The sequence below is a fragment of the Antennarius striatus genome, chromosome 3 (assembly GCF_040054535.1).
Source record: "Antennarius striatus isolate MH-2024 chromosome 3, ASM4005453v1, whole genome shotgun sequence".
In the NCBI taxonomy this organism is placed as follows: domain Eukaryota; kingdom Metazoa; phylum Chordata; class Actinopteri; order Lophiiformes; family Antennariidae; genus Antennarius; species Antennarius striatus.
Window position 1 is genome coordinate 7,286,984 of NC_090778.1, and position 25,310 is coordinate 7,312,293.

General features: G+C 44.6%; 1 protein-coding gene across 1 annotated transcript in view; it reads left to right on the plus strand.

The window, feature by feature from the left end:
* galnt9 (polypeptide N-acetylgalactosaminyltransferase 9) overlaps positions 1–25,310 on the plus strand; it is a 129,769-nt gene that overhangs the window by 49,044 nt on the left and 55,415 nt on the right. The window contains exon 5 of the mRNA XM_068311164.1: positions 9,149–9,346. Within this exon, the coding sequence (XP_068167265.1) occupies positions 9,149–9,346 (198 nt within the window). The remainder of the gene's footprint in view (positions 1–9,148; positions 9,347–25,310) is intronic.

Sequence of the window (25,310 nt, forward strand, 5' to 3'; positions counted from 1 at the left end):
CCTTCGTGAAATGGGCCCTGGCTCATAAAGGCACGATAGGCATATTCTCTTAATTATGCTATCTCTCGGCACCTTTTCAGAATATTGGGGTCAAATTGTGCCACTATCAGTTACTGCCGGCGCTTGGTTACAGACACACAAATTGACAAACAGTTACAGCTACTTCACCGCTGGAAGCAGTAAGGACCCTGGATTTTTCACTTAAAACCCAAGTAAAAGCACTAAATCCCACTTCTGGATTTCTCAGCCTCTATTAGGCACACATTGGTCTACCCATAGACCAGACAAAACAAGTCCCACTTGGATCTCACAGCCTTTCTTAGGCTCACCCCGGTCTTCCTGGACCAGTCACAACACACCTGTCTCGGGAGATCTTCAATTTTTCTTCCCCAGCTGCTGTCTGAATTTCTGGCTGTTTCCTTTTTAGTCGTAATGCCAATCACAATCCAATTTTGCTTCATTTCTGTAAGTGAAGTTCTTTGCAGGGGCCGTCCATGTGCACCTGGAGTTTTAGCTGACATACTCTCTCTGTTAAAAAGTTAATTTCCCTGACGGAACCTCCTTAAGGGATCAATAAAGTTGTACTCTTCTCTCTCTCTACTCTCTGTTACACCAACTAACATGTTCTCTTCCTCTGAGGGATATCAGCAGCAACGACTATTTGGAATACCCAACTACGCTTAGTGACTTAAACTTTGGAAATTTTATCTTTTCCAATTCAAAATTGGTGTAAGGAATTTTGAATTATCTTACCTTTGGCTGTCACCCCACGCAGAGAGGATGCCCCTCAGAGCCAGTACCAACCATTGCCCTCCCCTCAGATATCCTCTAGTTAATCCTGATCCTGTTTGTGATGCCAATTATGTAGTGAAAGTGTTTTATTCCAGCAAAAACCAAAATAATGATAAAATAAAAAAACGATACTGATAATGATAATAATGATAAAATAAAAAAAACAAAACAAAATAATGTTGATCTATAATGGCGGTGCACAGGGTTGCAGCGGCTTCTGGAGCTCCCGCTGTAGTATCCATTTTTAGCGCTTTAAGAAACAATCTGAACAGCAGCTTAGCAACAAATGTGAAGTACAGCCCAGCCGAACTGTACTTCATCAGAAACAACCAAATGGCATCAATTTCACCAATGGTGAAAACTACTCTCGGCAGACTGCAGACTGGGGATATTCAGAACGCAGGAGGAGCAGCGCGCGGGGGGGGGGGGGCGACGACGGACCGGCAAGATTTTTGATTTTTGCAAAGACACTTCAATCACATTCAAAAATTTTACAATTTTTCATTAGATGAAAGTACTAAAGCGCTTCAAACACACTAAAAACCAATAAATAAAAGGAAAATACAATTTAAAAATTAGTGCATTATATCAGGAAGTTTGCTAAAGTGAGGTGATCATCAACTAAAGTGCATAGGACATTTTTGTAACACCAGATGTTCCTAAAGTTATTAGGCCTTTTGTCATTTTATAGAAACCAAATTCTAGTTTTAAGCGACATCTGATGTTACAGCAAAACACAGTAGCTGCTTCTTGAACAGTATTTTTTTCAATTCTCCTCTTTCTGGTCACATAAATTGCGAGTTTAGCCTCTCCAGAGATAAAATTTAAAAGCTGCCACTTTCTTTGATTCGATTTATTGTACCCAGCACTGTAGATGAATTTCATGATACCAAAATTTTCACTGAACAGATTAAAAACATTCGTTAGAAGAGTGAAGAGCACTGTAAGTCTCCCATACTCACTAAAAGCATGAAAGACTGTCTCACGAAGGGGACAGAAGGGACACTGGCTGGACACGCAGGGGTAAAGACAGAGATAAAAGCATTGGAACCGATGGCGCCATGTAAAATCCTCCACTGGAGGTCGGCTGTTTTTTTCTTGAGGGGAGGTTTGTACAGAAGTCTCCACTGTGGGACCGACAAGAGGAAGCGATGTGCCCGGAGGCAGAAAAGAGGAAAGAGGGCCAGCTGGCTAACCCAGCTAAAATCCTGCAGACCATCAGTCCCCTCACTCTTCCTGGCCAATGTCCGTTCTTTGGACAATAAAATGGACATGCTACGCCTCCGGCTGCGGGTCTGGGAGGAGATGAGGAGCTGCTGTGTGGTCGGTCTGACGGAAACTTGGCTAAACAACAGCATGCCGGACTCTGGATGGATTACAGCTGTTCTGAGCGGACCGGGACCATCGATCCGGGAAAACACGTGGGGGAGGACTGTGTGCATATGTGAACAGGGGTTGGTGCACAAATAGTGAACTGGTTAAGAGCTACTGCTCCGAGGCGATAGAACACGTGACTGTTAAATGCCAGCCGCATTATCTGCCTCGTGAGTTCATGGCGGTGTTCGTCACCATTGTTTACATCCCACCGGGTGCTAATGCTAACGCTAGCGGTAACGAAGCGTTACGTGAGCTGCACGACACCATCAGCTCACTACAGACCAGGCACCCGGAGGCGTTTTACGTGGTAGCAGGAGACTTCAACCACGTAAGACTAACGAACACACTGCCCAGCTTTCACCAGCACGTCACCATCCCCACAAGTGGGGACAACACACTGGACTGTGTATACTCCAACCTACGCGGCGCATACAGGTCCCTCCCCCGACCACACCTCGGCCTATCAGACCACATCTCCATCCTGATGGCTCCAGCATATCATCCCCGGGTGAAATCCCTCAAACCCACGAGGAAAGCTGTCACTGCGTGGCCCCTGGATGCAGCCCCGGTGCTCCAGGACTGCTTCCAACACACAGACTGGCAGATGTTCAGGGAGGCAGCCACACAGGGGGGAGAGGTGAACCTGTAGGAATACACTTCCTCTGTCCTCGGGTTCATCTCCAAGTGTGCGGACGATGTCACTAATACCAGAACAATCAATGTCTACCCGAAGCAGAAGCCCTGGCTGAATGCAGAGGTGAGAGCTCTGCTGAAGGCCAGGGATGCTGCGTTCAGGCGGGGGAGGCAGGGGCACTAAGGGCAGCGAGGAGGGCTCTGGATAAGGGAATAAAGGAGGCCAAATTCACTTATGCTCAAAAGCTCCAGGGTCACCTGCGGAGCATGTGGAAGGGCATCAAGTGCATCACTAACTTTAACACCAGGAATGCACAGACCCCTCCCCAGCAGATGCCTTCAATAAATTTTATGTCCGCTTTGAGGACCCCAACAACCCCCCAAGCACCAAACTACCCCCCCCCCCCGACAACACATCCCTCAGTGTGACCACAGAGGATTTGAGGAGGACCTTGCAAAAGATCAACCCTCGCAAGGCTGCAGGCCCCGACGGCGTCCCAGGGAGAGTACTGAAGGACTGTTCCCACCAGCTAGCAGAGGTGTTAGCAGACATCTTCAACACCTCACTGCAGCTAGAAATGGTCCCCAGCTGCCTGAAGTCCGCCACCATCGTCCCGGTCCCCAAAGGCCACTCGGTGAAGGAGCTGAATGACTATCGGCCGGTAGCCCTCACCCCGATAGTCATGAAGTGCTTTGAGAAGCTGGTCATGGCACACATAAAGGACTCCATAGACAAAACGGTGGACCCCCACCAATATGCCTACAGGAGGAACCGCTCCACCGACGACGCCATCTCCTCTGTGGTCCACACATCCCTCACCCATCTGGAGAGCAGGGACTCTTACATCGGCCAGCTCTTCCTGGATTTCACCTCCGCATTCAACACCATTATCCCTCAGACCCTGGTGCAGAAATTGTCAGAGCTGGGACTGTCTGCAACCACAGGGAACTGGGTCCTGGACTTCCTGGCAGACACTTTACACTTTACACTTTATATATCTTGCATTCTTAACTTTTCTCTGTTCTCTCATTTATTTTACATTTTTAACCCTTTTTTTCTTAACTTATCTTATTTATCTTCTTTATCGACTGGGCTTACTGGGACCTTCAGAGTCATATTTCGTACTGTCATATGTGAAAACGTGTGTCAGCATGACAAATAAAGACTCTGATTCTCTGATTCTCTAAAACGCAGTGCAACAAAGAATATTTTTTCCAGCCAAAAAGGGAATACTTTAATTGATTCTCAACTCATCAGTACAGATCAATCGGGAAACAGCGATCAAACTCATTTCTCATGACCCTTTTATACTTGCAGGTCCACGTTTGTGTGTATGTGTGCATGTGTGCATGTGTGGGTGTTTGTGTGTTTTCCTTGATGGGAAAACAGGAAGCATTGGATTTCCAGGCAAACATCCAAACAAATCACCACCCTAAAGTTACCATGACCCCCCTCCTGTCTTTCCGGTTTTATACAATTAGGTTCTTGGCTGTCAAACCTGACCTGTTTTCTCGTGATTTGAAGTGTGATCTAGCCATGCATTATTTCGCTTCTACAGACATCGGACATCCTGAGATTAAGCTCTACAAAGAAATATTATGAAAGACGAGATAAAGTAGAGATAAAAAGGATAAATCAAAATAGCTCCTGATTCAGTCTCAACAGCTACAAAAATAAATCCTGTTGACTTAAACCTCAATCACTCATTGCTAGAAGGGGTAAACATCCATTTGTAACATGGAACTGAGTGTGATTTAGGCTGCTGTGGGTGATAACCCCCTTGCTGTAATGCAGATGAAAAGGCAGATACAATATGGGAATTTCAGTCTCATCTGGCAGAGCCATATATGTCTCTATCTTATCGGCTTCATGGATCAGAGTTGTACAGGAGCTGCTGGCTGGCTCTTGGGTAAACTGAGTGGAAAATGTTGGGATGGCAGAGACAGCTCATCTCAAGGTTAAGGAGTGTAGAGAGAGTCAAGAGTAGCAAAATTAAACTCCACAAACCAACTCATGAAAGAAACTGCAACCTTAACCAACCTCGTGTGAAAGTTAAGATCAAAGATCTAATTTCAGTGTGCGTGGTATTGATATGTTGTCAGCAGTTTTTACTCAGGCTGTCTCTTTATCATTGGAATGACTCATTAAATGAAATAACTATTAGACAGCTTTGTAACATCAAAAAGACTATGTCCTCCATCAGAACCAGCTGCTGTGAATAAGCAGAACAGATAATCTAGGCCGTTTATCTTTGACTAGTTATTTTTGAGGTTCAACAGTTGGATATATTTTATTGTGTTGTGCCTGGTCGTATTCCCTGGGCGTCAAATATGACTATTTTTCCACCTCGTAGAGTCCAATCCAGATGTGGAAATATCCTGTAGTGCCTGGATGGAAACAGCTGGCTTTAATGTGCCTCCAGTGCAAACATCCGTCTCAGTATCTGATGATAAGAGTACACAAGCTCATGTAGTTTGCAAGCACAGTTGGAATGAGTGGTGGGTCACCAGCAAGATTTTAAACCAGGAGGAAGTGGTCACGTCTCATGTGGAAACAAACCTCATTTATTTTTCCATGCTGTCACCAATAGTGTCAATAGTTTCTGAGCGTCACCTTGTTGTGTCACATTTACCACAGGCCACAAAGGTGTCACAGCAGGAAAACTTTCCATTTTCCCAGAGACACAGAGGTAGAAAAAAACAGAAATATATGGAAGCATCTTTATGTTACTTCAACTTTAACTTAAAGAACGCAAAACTGAATGTTTACATTCAACATTTGTACCTTATTAAAGATGCTATGTTTTTATCATCAAGTATAACTGCTTGAATTTGATTAGCAAGTAATATCCTCCATATCTAATAACCCTCTAATACAGTACAACTTATTTAATGCAATGCTGTTGTCATCACATATCTTCATAATTGATTTGTTCTTGTGGCACCATCTTTAAAATGACACAAGTAAATGTATCGTAGTATGGGACCATACGATCAGTTGACTTTAGCACAGTTTTCAGGGGTCTTGGTGGCCTAACAAAACATGCACAAGGGAATCCCAATCACCACCAGCTCATGAAATAAAACTGCCCTTTCTGAGGACAGTGTTGCCTACCAGCCTACCATATCAGAATAAAAACTTTTTTTTTTCAAGTGATGAACCATAAAACCGTAAAGATTTGCAATAGTTGCAGACACCACTTTACTAAGTTAGACATAAACATAATCCACAGAGTGGTGGTGTACAAAAGCCTTTCATGTACAAATACATGCCATGCATTTTTTACTTGGACCTGCACACTATTTATATTCACCCCTTATTATAACATTAGAAGAGAGCACATTTAAGCCAGAGACTAAAAGTTCTATTATTGATGCAATAACTATAGAGTTTCTTCTTAGTGTGTAACAGGGTTCTATGAGAATCCTGAGTTATATTTAGCAATAAAATACAGTTCACATATCTTCCAAACAGGACATTATTAGTATATATGTTCAAATAAATAGTTTGGAATTTTAATGAAATCCTCTCAGACAAATCTTTGAAATTCTCCTCTTTTATTCTGATCATGTCAACAGGGAAAATACAACGCAACATACCATTTTCAATGACTTGGCCAAAATAAGATTCGATGTTCAGATAAGACAATATATCCTGAAGTTTTATATGTGCTACTTTTGAAACTTTGAGTGCAGCATTTTCTGCAATATAAGGCACACCTAAAAGCCTTTAATTTTCTCCAAAACCGACAGTTCACCTTATAATCCTGTGTGCTTTCTATACGAACAAAAAAAATTAAAATGGCCATTCATTGAAGATGAGTTCTCAGATGAATTATCTAAACTGTAATCTAAACCCCCACCATGTTACCTATCTGGTCAGCAGCCCAGACAGAATACACAAGTCTAAGGTTGTTACCTGCTGTTTCAGGTGTGAACCACATTTGCGAACCAATAGTAGCATGTCAGTCTCCTTTGGCTAGAAGTGACTTGGCTCTTGAAATTTGAGAAAAGGCTGCAGAGTCACGAATGCAATCCCTTTAGCGTAGCTCAATCTAGTGGATGAATTACGCAACGACAGACACTACAGCAGTTTCTATTCTATGCGCCTTATAATGCGGTGTGCCCTACTCTGGTGAAAACAGTATTAAAAAAGGCCATTTATTGAAGGTGCACCTCATAATCAGATGCGCCTTATAACCCTGTGTGCCTTATATATGGAAAGGTTGTAAAATTGGCCGTTTATTGAAGGTGCGCTTTATAATCCAGTGCGCCTTATTATTCAGAAAATACTGTATTTATCGGAGAGCCATGATTTCAGTTTAGCACCATACCCAAAAGACCGGGAAGACCGATCCTCTGCAAGACCTATTGCATTATTTGAACTGTCAATATGGCTGCTGAGCCATCTGCAAACCTTACCATTTAATCACACGCTATTACACAATCACACGCTATTACACAATTTCTGAGTTTTGCTGCTTCATTTTTTCCGCCCATTTTTTCCATTATATATCTATTCCCTGTGTACTGTCTGTCCCATACTTCCTGTGAGAAGTAGCAATTTTGCTCCTGGAAGATAGATGGGTTTTACTTCATGAAGAGAAGTAGATAGAGGAGAGGGAGTCAAGATCAGGGCAAAGAGGACGAAAAAGAAAGTGAGTGGATTGGCAGATGGAGAGTGTGGGAGTATTTATTAGAGATTCATTTATCATTTATTAGAGATTCATTTATCCAAAAAAAATGGGCAGAGGGAGCTAGATGGATGCAGCCTTGACGAAAAATCACTGCAGTAGATTTGGTCACAAAATTCTACATACAGTATTTGTCTTGAAATCATCCAAGTGGTACCTAAGCTTCTTGGAATAAGCAAGCAGCTGAGAGCAGGGGTGGAGTCAAGAATGAGGGGAAATTCAAACATTAGACAAAAAACAGTTCAAACTTTTCCCCTGGATAGTGCAACCTCAAGTTTAGTACAACATTTTTATTTATTTATTATTTATATATTCAGTCCAGATTTTTCCTCGGTTCCTAAGGTACAAACATAGACATCAATCAAAATTTCTAACGTTTCTGTACAGACAAATTTAAAGATGATTTTTCAGAAAAACATTTTGCAGGATTTTAGTCCTAAAAACTATTTTATAATTGTTAATTGGCATTGGTTGTAGCTGCAAAGTGCTACATCAGGGTGTTTCACCAACAACAGCTTATGACTAATTCGTTTGAGTAGCATACAGTAATGCACGCATGACATGACTCTATACGTTCAAGTGAGGAATACACTATATTATGATGAAATTATAAGGAGACGGAGATGATCAAAGACGATTAAAGTAAAATGATGAAAAATTATATAAGTAATAATAAAATATAACCTCCTCTTTTAATGGCCCCAAATTGGTTTTGTAGTTAACTACACAGATAATGTGAAAAACATAATTGAACTATTTTTATCACTGTAAAAATATTGAAGGCAATTAATATCAAGCTACTCTAAAAGTTAATGTAATAGTTTAATTATATTTCAGAGCAGCTCAGAAGTGCTCTCGTCTACGGTTCATGGTTAAGATGTTCCTTCCTAATTGGCCTGTTCAGAACGACTTTCGCTTTAAAATATTTTTTGAATATGACCCATGCTCTCTATTTTCAGACCAAGTATGACTGCATATGTTTCTCCAGACCAACAGATAATGATTATTAAAGGCCTCTCTCAGAACCCTGGTACTCATCACATTGAGGAAAAACAGAATGAGTGGATGTCCTACGGGAGCAAACCTAGTCTGTCATTTCACCTGATGTATTTTCTTTTATCAGGTTTTACTTCAGAAAGTTTCTCTTTGGGATGAGTGTCATACTTTGACATTTTGTTTTCATGAGCCGGAGATATAAAACACGATACTGTGTCATTTGATATCTGGTAGAAAATTCATTTTGCAAGACATGGCAAACAGCGGAGGAGGTGGATCCAGCAGCCGCTCGGAATATTGAATAAATGCTGATTCAACAACTGTGTCTGTACTGAAATTCCATGTTAAGCACAGTCATCCATTGTGACAAAATGAATGTGCAAAATCTATTGAGTGTGTTTTCAAATTATGCAGTGATTTTGTAGTAACACAACTTTCACTCATTAGCATTTTGACCACATTTGTAGGTTCTAACATTCTTGTAATATAAATACTTTAAACCTCCACAGGGCAGAATGGAAATATGCAATACTTCATTATTTGCTCATTAGCAGACTTTTCGTTCACTCTCTCTTTATTGCCTTTCGTTGCCATGCACTGAACCTTCAGCATACTAAAATCAAAAACTCTCAATGTGTGTCTTTTTTCATCCAAAGGGCTGAACCTATTCTGACCCGGATGAAGGAGGATCACACCCGCATCGTCTTGCCCGCCATAGACAACATCAAGTACAACACTTTTGAGGTCCAGCAGTATGCCAATGCTGCCCACGGCTACAACTGGGGGCTGTGGTGCATGTACATCATTCCTCCACAGGAATGGTTGGACAAGGGCGATGAGACAGCCCCTATCAGGTGAGGGCATTGGATGGCGAACGGCTTCTATTATAGATGAGGATGTTTGATGAAATATGGATTGGAAATTACTTATTAATGTGTGCAACCAGCAAACTCTCTGGTCTCATATACGCTGCTCAAACACACAAATAAAGTCATCCAGTGCAAAGCAGTCTAATTACCATGATGAAATCTCCATTTTAATACAGGATCATGAGGCCACAGCAATGCGGCATCGTTAGTGTAATTGTGCATTGAATTTGAACAGGGCATTTCATTATACCGCTGCTGATTGCATGACAGGAGAGGCTTGTATCGTGTTTCTGTATAATCTTTTGAGTTGATTATTAGAGTCCCAGGTCATATCATACTGGGATGAATCAAGTAAGAAGAACCACAGGAGAATTGTGTTACATGGAAGCAATCATATTATCAGCTTTTATTTTGGCCAGAGTCCATGAAGTTTAGTTAAATGCTCTATTTCTGGACATTAATGTAAGATTAAAGCATTTTACTTCAATAGCTCTCCTATGACTGGAACAGAGATGAGTCAGACAATTCACTGGAGATGTAAAGTAATTAGACCTTTATCATCATGTCATGGAGGTAGGGGTTTGGACCCAAATGCAGACCACCGAAGACACCACTTTTGTCCATAGCTTTAATAAAAAACAAACAAAAAAACTACATGGGCAAGATGCAAACAAGAATCAGGCAGAACAAGGCAGAAAAACAGAACAGACTTACAGGAACCAATCTTCAGAAAAACGAACCAGCACTTAGCTCTCATCCCACCTGACTTAAAAAGCCTCATCATGATAACACCAACAATGTTCAGGTGTGAAACTCAGTCACTGGTGTGTGGAATGAGCATCATGTGTGGAGCCGTGGCTCCACCCAGAAGCTTGGCCCATCTGGTCACACACCAGCACTGCCACGCCGAATCGTGACAGTACAAGGGTGCAGGATCAGGATCAGACTTGGGCGGGGGTGCAGGATCAGGAGTAGACTCGAGCTGGGGCGAGGGAACAGGAGCAGACTCGGACTGGGGTGTGGGAACAGGAGCAGACTCGGACTGGAGTGCAGGAACAGGAGCAGACTCGGACTGGTGTGCAGGAACAGGAGCAGACTCGGACTGGTGTGCAGGAACAGAAGCAGACTCTGATTGGGATGCAGGAACAGGAGCAGACTCTGATTGGGATGCAGGAACTGGAACAGACTCAGGAGCTCAGGTGCCGGAACAGACTCTGGCTCAGGTGCCGGAACAGACTCGGGCTCAGGTGCCAGAACAGACTCGGGCTCAGCTGCCGGAACAGACTCGGGCTCAGGTGCCGGTTGGGGAGCAAGCTGGCGTCCAGGAGTGGTGACGGGAGCAAGCTGGCGTCCGGGCGTGGTGACGGAGGCAAGCTGGCGTCCGGGCGTGGGGACGGGAGCAAGCAGGCGTCCGGGCGTGGGGATGGGAGCAAGCTGGCAAGTTGTTCTATCATGGTGTAGATAGGAAAAAAAATAGAGTAGGAGTTATCTTGAAGGAGGAGTTTGTTAGGAATGTCTTGGAGGTAAAAAGAGTGTCAGAGAGAGTGATGAGTCTGAAGCTAGAAATCGAATGTGTGATGGTCAATGTTGTTAGTGAGTATGCTCCCAAGGCAGAATGTGAGCTGGAGGAGGAGAAATTCTGGTTGGACTTTGACAAAGTGATGCAGAGCATACCTAGAAGTGAGAGAGTTGTCATTGGTGCAGACTTCAATGCACATGTTGTTGCAGAAAACAGATGTGATGAGGAGGTTTGGTTTGGTATCCAGGGGAGGAACGCAGAAGGACAGATGGTAGTTGACTTTGCAGAAAGGATGGAAATGGCTATTGTAAATACTTTCTCCCAGAAGAGGCAGGAACATATGGTGACCTATAAGGGTGGAGGTATGAGGACACAGGTAGACTACATCTTGTGTAGATGGTGTAATCTGAAGGAGATCAGTGACTGCAAAGTAGTGGCAGGGGAAAGTGTAGCCAAACAGCATAGGATGGTGGTGTGTAGGATGACTCTGGTGGTGAGGAAGACGAAGGGGACAAAGACAGAGCAGAGGACGAAATGGTGGCCCTCTAGGGCCTATGGCTGGGGAGGGGCTGCTTGACCTGGGCCTGTGGCTCGGCTTGGGCTTGGACTGCTGGGGGGTTGGGTTTGGTTGCGGGCTTTTTATAGCGACTGGATGGTTGTTGATTCCTGCCCCGTGCCCCTTGGGCCTGTCCCGTGTGCCCTGGCGGTGACAGCCGTTGCCTCCTTTGGGTCCCTGGGTCTACGTGGTTCTATGTGCCCCCGGTGGCTCTTCGGATGATGGCTTCTGCATGCTCCTGGCTGCTGAGGTTGGGAGTGCTCGGCTGGCGTGGCCCTGTTTGCTTCTGGTAGCCTATCTGGGTGTTGGTTTCATCACACATGCATGATGGGTCAGGGTTTACCAGCTCCTGTCGAACCTAATTATTGAGAACCATTGGGTCGCGTCAGAATGTGATGAGTCTCACTTCAGTCATCACAATATTATGCCCTCTATCTTCCTCCTACACTGGTTTCCTCAGGTGGCCTATTCTATATTATCAGGACCTCCACTAATCTGATGTTTTGTAACATTGGTGTTGAAATATCAGTTCTAAGATAGAATAAAACAGCCTCTAAACCTTTTTCACTCCAACAGCACTGCCTGTCTATCCACTACCTTGTTTGTGTTTTCTCTCCCTGTCTGCTTTTGCTTTCCCCCTTAACTCACAGGGGTGTAGCACTTCTCTCTCTGGCTCACAATAGGAAATTCTAATAAAGACTGACAATTTAGTTCCAAGAGATGAGTGGTGACAGTCACATGCACGCATTAAAATGTATAAAAGATTTTGCTGCAAGACTAAAATAAGCATTGATCTCATAAAAGGTTGACCACCTTTTATGGGGTTAAACTATGAGAATACATGCAGACAAGATGGAGCCAACTGATTTGCTGTGGTGACCCCTGAAGGGAAAAGCCGAAAGGAAAAGCAGAAGAAGGTCAGCAGCAATTATAGATGTTTCAAAATAAAAGTCTCCTAGAAGCTGTCCCACTGAAATGCTTTTGAAGCCAATATTATGCTGTTATTTCTACCAAGATGTTCTCATAACAATAATTCTCACATATAATGCATTTAATAAAGGATCAACATACTCTATGATTCCTAATCCTTATTGATATTTGGCTAAATATCGTCATAGTAGCTTCTGGCTCAACCATGAGCCAAAGAGCTTAAATTATGATTTCCAGATTCAAAAGTAACATTTTTTGACTTTCAGTATAGTCAAACATATTTTCAACCCAATACTTCAACAGATGATATGTCCTCAAAGGATATCTTTTTTAGCTTCTGGCAGTGAATTAAATTATCTATATTCAAGGAAGAAAAGCAAAGTGCATATTTTTTGACCAACTGTCATCAAGTACTGTGATACTTCTCCTTCAAAGTGAATTTAAAAAATGACTTGTGTTATTTAATGACTATTTTTGTTGAGCTTTATGAGTGCTATTAATGATATTTCTACATCATGTACTCACAGCTTAAATATAATGTAGTGAGGCAGGGGTGTAACATAATAAAAGAAAAACAAAACAAAACAGTTTCGTTTCCAAAACTAATTTCAAATAAGAGCTGAGTCAAAAACATTCGTATGAAAAACAGAACTCACAGGCCTAATGATGAATTTGGTACACTAAATTAATACTCTGTAAATAGAAACTGAAATTATTATTTTCTATTTGAAAAGGTCCTAACATTAAAGGATTGCCTCTTTCATTAATTTTGATTTCATGATGCTAAGGAAAGAGGGGAAATCATGGATCCATTTCCTTTGTCTAATTCAATTTAATTGTAAATTGCCTACACTTTCTCTAAGTTTCTTCCAAATCTTCCTTGTGGCTTTTTCTCTATGAGAGCACTTTAAACAAGTTGATGGTAAATGTTTTAAGGTCACCTAAATCTCTCGCTGAGAGGAGGGTCACAGTCAGAGGGTGATTAAGTGTAGCATCATCTTCCAAGCCTCTTTGACATCGTCGGATGGTTTTCACTTTGTAATGTAATACATTTTCAAAAATGTATTCATTATTGTGACTTTAAAGAGATAGGTTTGTGCCAGCCTATCATCATAATCACAAGAGTCATTCATAACTACGAGTTGAATCAATGAAGAAATTATTTTCAATTGGTTTGAGATTAGATCAAGGACAAGCGAGCATAAACACCCGAGGAAGAAAATTTAAAAAGCGCCAATAAAAATTGAGACACATAGCTAAAGCCTTTCTGCCAGAACTACTAATGAACTTGCAGCGCTTCATCAAATGAAAATGCTGTATTTAAACCAAAACAAAATCATAATGCATGCTGGAACTTTACCATCTGGAGGTAGTTTGTATAGCAAAACTCTCATAAACTAGTGATTAAGCTAATCAGAGAAGGCAACCAAAGCGAAGCTTTGTGCCCTCGCTCGGCTCGGAGCAGGCAGAGCAGTAACAGTTTCATTTGAAAGACTTTGTCTCTGATAATTATTTGGACCTGATGTCTCATCCGTGTCTCAAACCCTAAATTTCTGGCATGAAGTCCCAGACTTATAGAATAACAGAACAACAAAGAGCAGCTTCGGATGCCACCAAGGCGCTCGTCACTACTGACATGTTACTGCTAATGGACACAATGCCTGGAAGTTGGTTGTGTGGATTTCTATTGGAAATCACTCTTGTACTTGTCTAAAGGTTCCTGTCCATCAACGACAGAAGCCCTGCAGACATTCAGAGCTCAATCTCAAATCTTCTACTGACTGTTGGGATGCAATCTACATCATACAAGTTGCAGCGACAGAATGCACTCTCAGAGAAGGGCTGCGCCAACAATTAGCAGGATATGAAGAAGTGAGAATGAACACCAAATGTTCTGATGTAGAGGCAAACATATGAATCCTTTCCATGCAAAAAATATGATCATCACACCAACAAATTAATATTATTATTATGTGAGGCATACTTAAAGGGACAGTAAGGTTAATTTTAAGTGACATATGCTATTCATCGTTATGAAAAATAGAAGAAAAAATAAATCGTATGTGTGTAGCGTCATCAGTTTGGTCAAAAAAGCTTAAAATCTGCGCCGCAGCACCTTCCGCATTCAGTGGTCACATGGCCGTCATACGTCACTGGGGCCAAACATAGCTTAGCAGCCATAAGAAGCAATGCAATTCTAGACATGATTAACACCAAAAGTATCATGGTTACCTGCGGTTGTGTCAACAGAACAGCAAAAAGACGCGGAAGACAATGCTTCTCAGAATACCTTCTGGGACGCATTGAGCTAACCGCCATTTATTCTATTGGACTGTGTGGAATTAATAACAACTCTAGTTGTTATTAATTCCACAGTGAATTTATTTGAAAGTCACGTCTTTTTGCTGTTCTGTTGACACAACCATTCACTGCGCAGGTAACCATGATATTTTTGGTGTTAATCGCATCTAAAATTGCATTGTTTCTTATGGCTGCTAAGCTGTGTTTGGCCCCAGTGACGTATGACACCCTTGTGACCACTGAATGCGGAAGCTGCTGTGGCGCAGATTTTAAGCTTTTTTTGACCAAACGGATGATACTACACATATAAAATTTATTTTTTCTTCTATTTTTCATAATGATGAATAACATATATGTTACTTAAAATTAACTTTACTGTCCCTTTAAACCAAATATCTCACTGTAAACAAGACTGAAGAAGACACTTGATGAGCTGTATGAATGCTTTTTGAGTATGTCTGAATATGGCATGGAGATGAGCAAGCTTTCCACTGATTAAAGGAATTTAGAATTACCTCAGGTAATGTTCCACATTTGAAGAATGGAGACACCCTGTTAGGAATTTGCAATTCCAGCACCAATCTATGATGAAGCTACTTCTTAATTCCTTTGTGAATCATCTTGCTTAGACTAATACTTTTCTCTCAAGCTGCTGTGTGATCAATGTGAGAGAAGTCAGATCTGTGCTGCCTTACATTCTGGTACAATTGTGGCAGAACATGTTTTTTACTGCAAAATATTGCAAAGCAAGCTACAAGGCAGTTGTGTTGTATTTCACACAGAAGTGATGGTGGGTCACAAAGAAGAAACACATCACACACAACGCACTTTCCTGAAAGCTTTTGTCACTTGAGAAAGGTCTGCCCCCGTCTCTTGTATGACTGATTTCTTTAATTTAACTTGAAAAAACAACAGTTTTGAAGCTCTTCCCTTCTGGCATGCGGGGTGATGAATAAGTAATTTCGTTGTCACAACTAGATCACGTCCAGTTAAGGAATAATTAGAGGAAGGAATTTCTCCAAATATTCAAACAATAGAGAGGCTGAGGTCATTTACACTTTTGGATTCTAGAATCACTTGCAGCACTTACTCACAGCCTATAGCAACCATTCATTTTCTGCCCCTTCATCCGCCATAGCGGGTCACGGGGAGCTGGAGCCTATCTCAGCTGGCATAGGGCGTGAGGCAGGGACACTCCGGGCACGACGCCAGTGCACCACGGAGCTACACACAAAGACAGACAGCCATGCGCACACACACAGTCACTCCTACGGGCAATTTGGGACCGACCAATCAACCTGAAGCGCATGCTTTTGGAGGTGGGAGGCAGCCGGAGAACTCGGAGAGAGCCCACGCACACACGGGGAGAGCATGCAAACTCCGCACAGAGCGGTCACCCCCTGGGTATCGTCACCCATGTCACTGCACCGGTCCAGATGTCGATTCCCAGAAATCACCAGGAGGCCGTTCAGTTTCATCTGCTGCAGTCGCCCGGCCAGGCTATTATTCTCGGATACCCCTGGCTCCGCTGACACAATCCCCGCATAGACTGGTTAACGGGCTCCATTCTGGAGTGGAGTAAAGATTGCCACCGGACATGTTTAAAGGCAGCAATACCAGACTCTTGCAAACCTCCAGTTGGACCACCTGCCGATATCTCCAAGGTTCCTGAGCTTTATCATGATTTAAGAGAGGTGTTCAACAAAGCCAAGGCTACCTCTCTGCCCCCACACCAGCCCTACGACTGTGCCATCAAACTGCTTCCTGGTCCTTCTCCACCCAGGGGTCGCCTGTACTCCCTCTCTGTTCCTGAAAGGAGGTCCATGGAGGACTATATTAATGACTCCTTGGCTGCAGGCATCATCCGACCGTCGTCCTCTGCCGCTGGTGCGGGGTTCTTCTTCGTGGGGAAGAAGGATGGTTCGCTCCATCCCTGCATCGATTACCGGGGACTGAATGAGATCACGATCAAGAACCAGTACCCTCTCCCCCTGCTCTCTTCTGCTTTTGAACTCCTCGAGGGGGCCACGGTCTTCACTAAATTGGACTTACGCAACGCCTACCACTTGGTCCGGATCCGGGAGGGGGACGAGTGGAAGACGGCGTTTAACACCCCCACTGGACATTATGAATACCTAGTGAGGCTGTTCGGACTTACAAATGCACCGGCGGTCTTCCAGGCTCTGATCAACGATATTCTGAGGGACATGTTAAATAAATTTGTGTTTGTTTATCTAGATGACATTCTGATTTTTTCCCGAACTCAGTCAGAGCACGAGAGACATGTCCGCCTGGTGCTCAGTCGTCTGCTCGAGAACTCATTATTTGTTAAGGCAGAGAAATGTGAGTTCCATGTCAAATCTACTTCCTTCCTGGGCTATGTAATTGCAGAAGGGAATATACAAATGGACCCAGCCAAAGTCTCTGCAGTGACCTCTTGGCCAGTTCCGGATAACCGTAAGAAGCTCCAGCAGTTCCTGGGGTTTGCGAGCTTCTATAGACGTTTCATGCGGGATTATAGTTCCATTGCAGCCCCTCTCACCGCCCTTACCAGTACCAGACAGCCGTTTTCCTGGACCCCTGTGGCTGATAGGGCGTTTAACGCTCTCCGGACCCATTTCTCCTCTGCGCCCATCCTCCGCATGCCAGACTCTGAACGCCAGTTCGTCGTGGAGGTGGACGCTTCTGATGTGGGGGTGGGAGCGGTGTTGTCCCAGAGGTCGGCAGAGGACAAGAAGCTTCACCCCTGTGTGTTTTTCTCCCGTCGATTGTCGCCAGTTGACCGCAACTACGACATCGGGAACCGAGAACTGCTGGCTGTAAAACTGGCTCTGGAGGAATGGCGTCACTGGCTGGAGGGTGCTTCCGTCCCGTTCCTGATATGGACAGATCATAAAAATCTGGAATATGTTCGTTTAGCGAAGAGACTCAATCCCAGACAGGCCCGGTGGGCTTTATTTTTCACCAGGTTCAACTTCTCCTTGTCATACCGCCCTGGTTCTTGCAACGTTAAGCCTGACGCACTTTCCCGTCAGTTTTCGGGAGATGAGGCCTCGTCCCAAGACGGTGCACCCATTCTTCCCGGCCCCTGCTTGGTTGCTGCCCTGACCTGGGATGTCGAGGAGAGGGTGTGAGAGGCCATTCATGACCAGCCTGGACCCAGCGCTTGCCCCGCTGACCGCTTGTTCGTGCCAGGGGACATGAGGACTCCAGTCATCCAGTGGGGTCATCTGCACCCGGAATAAATCCGTGTGTCGCCTCCCATTTGGACTTTTACAACCTCTGCCAGTGCCCAGTCGCCCATGGTCCCATATTGCCCTGGACTTTGTTACGGGACTTCCATCCTCTAACGGCATGACCACCATCCTCACGGTGGTTAACCGGTTCAGTAAGATGGCACAGTTTATTCCCCTGCCCAAACTGCCATCGGCAAAAGAGACTGCCCAACTGGTCCTCCTGCACATCTTCCGACTACATGGACTCCCTAAAGATGTAGTGTCAGACCGTGGTCCGCAATTCGTCTCTGCTTTCTGGAAACAGTTTTGTCAGCAGCTGGGGGCCACAGTTAGCCTCACCTCTGGTTTCCATCCCCAGTCCAATGGCCAGTCTGAGAGGGCTAAGCAGGAGCTGGAGAAGGCACTCCGGTGTATGGCATCGCTGAACCAACGCTCCTGGCACGACCAGCTCCTGTGGGTGGAATACGCCCACAACTCTCTCACCAGCTCTGCCACCGGACTCTCCCCATTCCAGTGTGTGCATGGGTACCAACCACCGCTGTTCTCCAGCCAGGAGGGAGAGGTCACTTGTCCGTCAGCGTTCGCCTACGCCCGACGATGTCGCCGTACCTGGGTCCGCACCCGCTCCGCCCTGCTGAGGTCATTGGCCAGCTACGCTACGGGAGCCAACCGCCGGGTATCCCCCGCACCTGCCTACCTAGAGGGCCAGAAGGTCTGGCTCTTCACCAGGGACCTCCCGCTCCGGGTGGAGTCCCGCAAGTTGGCTACACGGTTCATCGGGCCATTCCCCATCCAGCTGGTCATCTCGCCAACTGCTGTCTGGCTCCAGCTCCCTCCGACCATGAGAGTGCACCCGACCTTCCATGTCTCAAAGGTCAGGCCAGTCCACGAGAGTCCGCTGGTTCCTGCAGCCCCCCCCCCCCCCCGTCTGCTGGAGGACGGGCCTGTCTACTCCGTCCATAGCCTATTGAAGTCCTGTAGGAGAGGAAGGGGCCTACAGTACCTCATGGACTGGGAGGGTTATGGTCCTGAGGAGAGGACCTGAGTTCCTGCGAGACGGATCTGGACAGGACTCTCATCGCTTAGTTCCACCGCCTGCACATTGACAAGCCTGCTGTTCGACATGGCTGCCTGAGTGGGGCTGGCCGTGATTCTCCGGTTCCTGCCGTTCCTGCCTCCACGGGTCCTGGGGATTCTCGGCAGGACGACGAAGGTGGCCTGGATTCGGACCGGTAGGAGGAATATTAGATTGTTCTGGTTGTTTCCCCCCCCACCCGCCCGGCACTGTGGATTCTGTTTTTGGGACTTAATGAGCCGTCCCTTAGGGGGGGGTGTCTGTCACGATCCGGCTCGGGGTCCGCCCCCAGCCTCGCGCTGGGTTTCCCACGGCGCAGATCCCACACCTGCGTCCAATCATCACAGACACACCTGCCACTGTTTTACCCCTAATCACGGACTATAAAGACCCAGCTTGAACACGGACCCAGTGTCAGATCCTCTGTGTTGATGCCGTATTTGTCTCCAGTTCATCCTGACTCCTGCCTTGACCCTGGATTGTATTTGGATCCCGACCTGCCTGCCTGGACCCGTATCAGAACTCTGCTTTGTCCCCGACCACGAACTCTGCCTCTTGGACTTTTACCTCTGCCTGCCTGCTCCCCGTAAGTCCTGTCTGTATCCTCTCGTGTCTGCAAGTCTGCACGGCTTTTCCCGTGCTTCCTTCGTGTGCCTTTGCTGTGAATAAAGACTTTAGTTCAGACGCACCTGGTCTCCGCTCCTGTCTCGGGCTTGACATCTACGTTATAGGACTTTTTTTTTAGTTTATTTTTTGTCTGACATGTTAACATAACAGACTTCATACTTTCATCACATTTACAATATCAACAGTAACATCTGAAAAAAAGGGTTGATGGGTAGAAGCCAATAGGTATTTGAAATTTCCATACCCCAGAATCAACAAGCATATCTCTCATTACAATATGTTGTCAACAAACTCAGATATTAAATCTTTTCAGTCAGTTCATCCATTGAATTTTGACACACTTTCATACTCTTATCCACTTACGGATATTAGCCTTTGTCCCAGAAATAGCCTAGAGCATGACCATGTTTACATTCTTTCTAGGAACAACAAAGTTTGTTAATAGATAGTCAAAACAATAAGTTAATTTATCTTCCTAACGGCTTTATCCGCCGTAGCGGGTCACGGGATGCTGGAGCCTATCCCAGCTGTTTCAGGACGTGAGGAGGGGCAAACACCAGGCACGACGCCAGTGCGCCTCGGGGCAACACAGATACATACAACCATGCACACTCACACTCACATACTGCGGGCAATTTGGAACGCATTTTTGGAGGTGGGAGGAAGCCAGATAACCCGGAGAGGGGGGGAGAGAACACGCAACCTCCGCACAGAGTGGGTCTCGAACCTGTAACCGCCGTGTTGTGTGGCAACAGCGCTATCCATTGCGCCACCGTGCCAAGAATATAATGATCATATTAACCTCTTTCAGCGGACATTTTTTTTCCCAAGAATTAACTGCTTTGTTACAGACCAAGAGTTACACATACTATTGCATTGTCAAAAGATATCAACATGCTCTTTAACCCGAGAGGACCCACGGTGACACCAGTGTCTCACTCGCTTTGAATGTCCGTCTCTTCGTTATAAAGCTTTCTGTCTGATTTTAAAGTCTCAAACATAATGTTATCCCTCCAAGCAGAAATCCATGTGTTTTTGTTCATTAATCCATGTTTCTGACATTGAAGATATTGAATAGTTTTTCAGCTGTTCCATGTAATACTTGACGTGTCCGAATTTGGTGTAGAGCTCCCACTATTAAAGTGCATCTGTTGTACTGATCTTTGGTGTATTAACAACTCTTGTCTGTCCTTATTGCTCATATTTCACCAACTCCTCTCCACTCCTGATCACCATTGTTTTCATCTGCTCCAGAGAAAGCCCCTTTGTTTTGATGAAGATCCTGCAATTGTTTGTCCAGGTGTTGTCAATCAGCCCATTCTTCTTCAGTTGTCAAGCTTTTTTAGTGATATCAGCATTCTTTTTGGTGAGATTCTCATTAATGTAGACATTCTTTCCTTTCAGTTTGAAGCCGCTTCAGAAGAGCAATTTTATGTTTACGATTCTGGAATTTTATCAGTACTGCAGGTGGTCTCCTACCTCCAGACGGTAATGGATAGCATGTCTCAATCTGGTCCGGATCTATAGTTATCTCCAGATCCCACAGTTGAGAACTCATTTGTTGCTCCATAGTCTTGATATCAGCGCTGTGCTCAGTTCCCACTCCTCTGGCCACAGCAATTTCTCGCTTTGATTTTGATGCCAGTGATGATCACATCATTATTCGAATGGTTTGTTCAAAATCATCCATTCTTTGTTGTCCCTGTTCTAAGACAATAATTCTTTGGTCTTTTTCATCCATGTCTTTCTGCATTTTCTTCATTTTGTCCTTCATTTCTTCTATGGCATCTAACACCGATTTTACATTTTCTTCCCATTTTTATCAAAGTCACTCAACTTATCAAAGTTGCTCTTTAACTTGGTCTTTAACGCTTTCATAGAAGAGACCATCTGGTCTAGAGTATCCTCCGGTTTTCTTCTTCCGCTCGTCATTTTGCAGAGAATCAGTGAGTCAGTATGTGTTAGAGAGATAGCGACAACAGGAGACAAAAGAAAGATGTCACTATAAGATCTAAACCATAAGATCTACACCTTTCAGTCTGTTTTCATGTTATGTTTCTGTAGCCGTGCAGCCATGTGTGGCAGTTCTCTTTCTCTCTCTTTATCAATGTCTCCCTCTCTCCTGTCCCCAGCCAACTAAACCCACCCTGCCACAGTTTTATTATTTCCATTTTGCACTGTCATATTATTGTTTTTAGCTGGATGTTCACTCACATTCACATTCAAAATGACAATTTCATAGGAATGAATAACATTTAATTATTTTTGGTACTAAAACAATGTCTAAAGGATGACAAATTGCTGTTGTGAAGCTGCCTCGATCACATTGATTTTTTTTAAAGTAAACAAAGCAAAATGTAGCCGCAAGAGGACACAAGCCAGTGTCTTATTATGCCGGTCCCAAGCCCGGATTAATACAGAGGGTTGCATCAGGAAGGGCATCCGGCGTAAAACTTTTGCCAAATCAAAGATGCGAATCAAACCTATGACTTCCATACCGGATCGGTCAAGGCCTGGGTTAACAAGGACCGCCATCGGCGCTGTTGACCTACAGGGCGCTGGTGGAAATTGGATTACTGTTGGTCGAAGAAGGAGAGGAGGAAAGTGCGTTCACTCGAAGAAAGAGAAGAGGAACACCAAGAGTATAGGACTAAGAGTAGGGACGTTGAATGTTGGAACTATGACAGGAAAAGGTAGAGAGTTGGTTGACATGATGCAGAGGAGGAAGGTAGACATACTGTGTGTACAGGAGACCAGGTGGAAAGGTAGCAAGGCTAGAAGTTTAGGAGCAGGGTTCAAGTTATTCTATCATGGTATAGATGGGAAGAGAAATGGAGTAGGAGTGATCTTGAAGGAGGAGTGTGTTAGGAATGTCCTGGAGGTAAACAGAGTGTCGGATAGAGTGATGAGTCTGAAGCTAGAAATAGAAGGTGTGATGTTCAATGTTGTTAGTGGGTATGCTCCACAGGTAGGGTGTGAGCTGGAGGAGAAGGAGAAATTCTGTTCGGACTTTGATGAAGTGATGCAGAGCATGCCTAGAAGTGAGAGAGTTGTCACTGGAGCAGACTTCAATGGACATGTTGGTGCAGGAAACAGAGGTGATGAGGATGTGATGGGCAGGTTTGGTATCCAGGAGAGGAACGCAGAAGGACAGATGGTAGTTGACTTTGCAAAAAGGATGGAAATGGCTATAGTGAATACTTTCTTCCAGAAGAGGCAGGAACATAGAGTGACCTATAAGAGTGGCGGTAGGAGCACACAGGTAGACTACATCTTGTGTAGACGGTGTAACCTGAAAGAGATCAGTGACTGCAAAGTAGTGGTAGGTGAGTATAGCCAAACAGCATAGGATGATGGTGTGTAGGATGACTCTGGTGGTGAGGAAGATCAACAGGGCAAAGGCAGAGCAGAAGACGAAATGGTGGAAGCTGAAAAAGGAAGAGTGTTGCATGACTTTTAGGAAGGAGTTAAGACAGGCTCTGGGTGGTCAGGAGGTGCTTCCAGATGACTGGACCACTACAGCTAATGGGATCAGGGAGACAGGTAAGAGAGTACTTGGTGTGTCATCTGGAAGGAAAGTAGATAAGGAGACTTGGTGGTGGAATGAGGAGGTACAGGAGTGTATACAGAGAAAGAGGTTAGCCAAGAGGAAGTGGGACACTGAGTGGACTGAGGAGAGTAGACAGGAGTACAGGGAGATGCAGCATAAGGTGAAGGTAGAGGAAGCAAAGGCCAAACAAGAAGCTTATGATGACTTGTATGCTAGGTTGGACAATAAGGAGGGAGAGACTGATCTATACCGGCTGGCAAGACAGAGAGATAAAGATGGTAAGGACGTGCAGCAGGTTAGGGTGATTAAGGATAGAGATGGAAGTCTATTGACAGGTGCCAGTAGTGTGATGGGAAGATGGAAAGAGTACTTTGAAGAGTTGATGAACGTGGAAAATGAGAGAGAACAAAGACTACAAGAGGTGACTGTTGTGGACCAGGATGTAGCAAAGATTAGTCAGGGTGAAGTGAGGAGGGCATTGAAGAGGATGAAGATTGGAAAGGCAGTTGGTCCTGATGATATACCTGTAGAGGTTTGGAAGTGTCTAGGAGAGGTGGCAGTAGAGTTTCTGACTGGGTTGTTCAACAGGATCTTAGATAGTGAGAAGATGCCAGAGGAATGGAGGAGAAGTGTGCTGGTGTTTTTTTTAAGAACAAGGGAGATGTGCAGAGTTGTGGCAACTACAGAGGAATAAAGCTGATGAGCCATACAATGAAGTTATGGGAGAGAGTAGTGGAAGCTAGACTAAGGGCAGAAGTGAACATTTGTGAGCAGCAGTATGGTTTCATGCCAAAAAAGAGTACTACAGATGCAGTATTTGCTTTGAGGATGTTGATAGAGAAGTACAGAGAAGGCCAGAGGGAGCTGCATTGTGTATTTGTAGATCTGGAGAAAGCTTATGAAAGGGTGCCCAGAGAGAAACTATGGTATTGTATGAGGAAGTCTGGAGTGGCAGAGAAGTATGTTAGAGCGGTGCAGGACCTGTATGAGGACTGTAAGACAGTGGTGAGGTGTGCTGTAGGTGTGACAGAGGAGTTCAAGGTGGAGGTGGGACTGCATCAGGGATCAGCTCTGAGCCCCTTCTTGTTCGCTATGGTGATGGACAGGCTGACAGACGAGGTTAGACAGGAATCTCCATGGACTATGATGTTTGCAGATGACATTGTGATCTGTAGTGAGAGCAGGGAACAGGAGGAGGAGAAGCTAGACAGGTGGAAGTTTGTCCTGGAAAGGAGAGGAATGAAGGTTAGCCGCAGTAAGACAGAGTACATGTGTGTGAATGAGAGGGACCCAAGTGGAAGAGTGAGGTCACAGGGAGAAGAGATCAAGAAGGTGGAGGATTTTAAGTACTTAGGCTCAAACAGTCCAGAAGAATGGAGAGTGTGGAAAAGAGGTGAAGAGGCGTGTACAGGCAGCAGGGAACGGGTGAAGGAAAGTGTCAGGTGTGATGTGTGATAGAAGAGTTTCAGCTAAAATGAAAGGAAAGGTATACAAAACTATGGTGAGACCAGTGATGTTGTTTGGCCTAGAGACAGTGTCACTGAAGAAAAGACAGGAGACAGAGCTGGAGGTAGCAGAGATGAAGATGCTGAGGTTCTCTCTGGGAGTGACCAGGAAGGATAGGATCAGGAATGAGTACATCAGAGGGACAGCACATGTTAGAGGTTTTGGAGATAAAGTCAGAGAGGCCAGACTGAGATGGTTTGGACATGTCCAGAGGAGAGACAGTGAATATATTGGTAGAAGGATGCTGAGTTTTGAACTGCCAGGCAGGAGGCCTAGAGGAAGACCAAAGAGGAATGTTTATGGATGTAATGAGGGAAGACATGAAGGTACTTGGTGTGAGAGAAGAGGATTCAAAGGACAGGGCTAGATGGACGAAATTGATTCGCTGTGGCGACGCCTGAAGGGAAAAGCCGAAAGGAAAAGAAGAAGAAAGCTAAACTGGAATCATTTTTTTGATTGTGCCTCTGACATTTCCACATCAGAAACAATGGTCAGATGAAACAGAGCAATGGAAACGGATGGGTCCCTTCTTTTTGGTCATCTGTGTCGTGGTTCAAAGATGATTCATTTTACTAACAGCATCCAACTTGCATGTATGCAAGTTGCCTTTCAGAAAAGCAAATCTAAAACAAATGTCTGTACAGTAAGC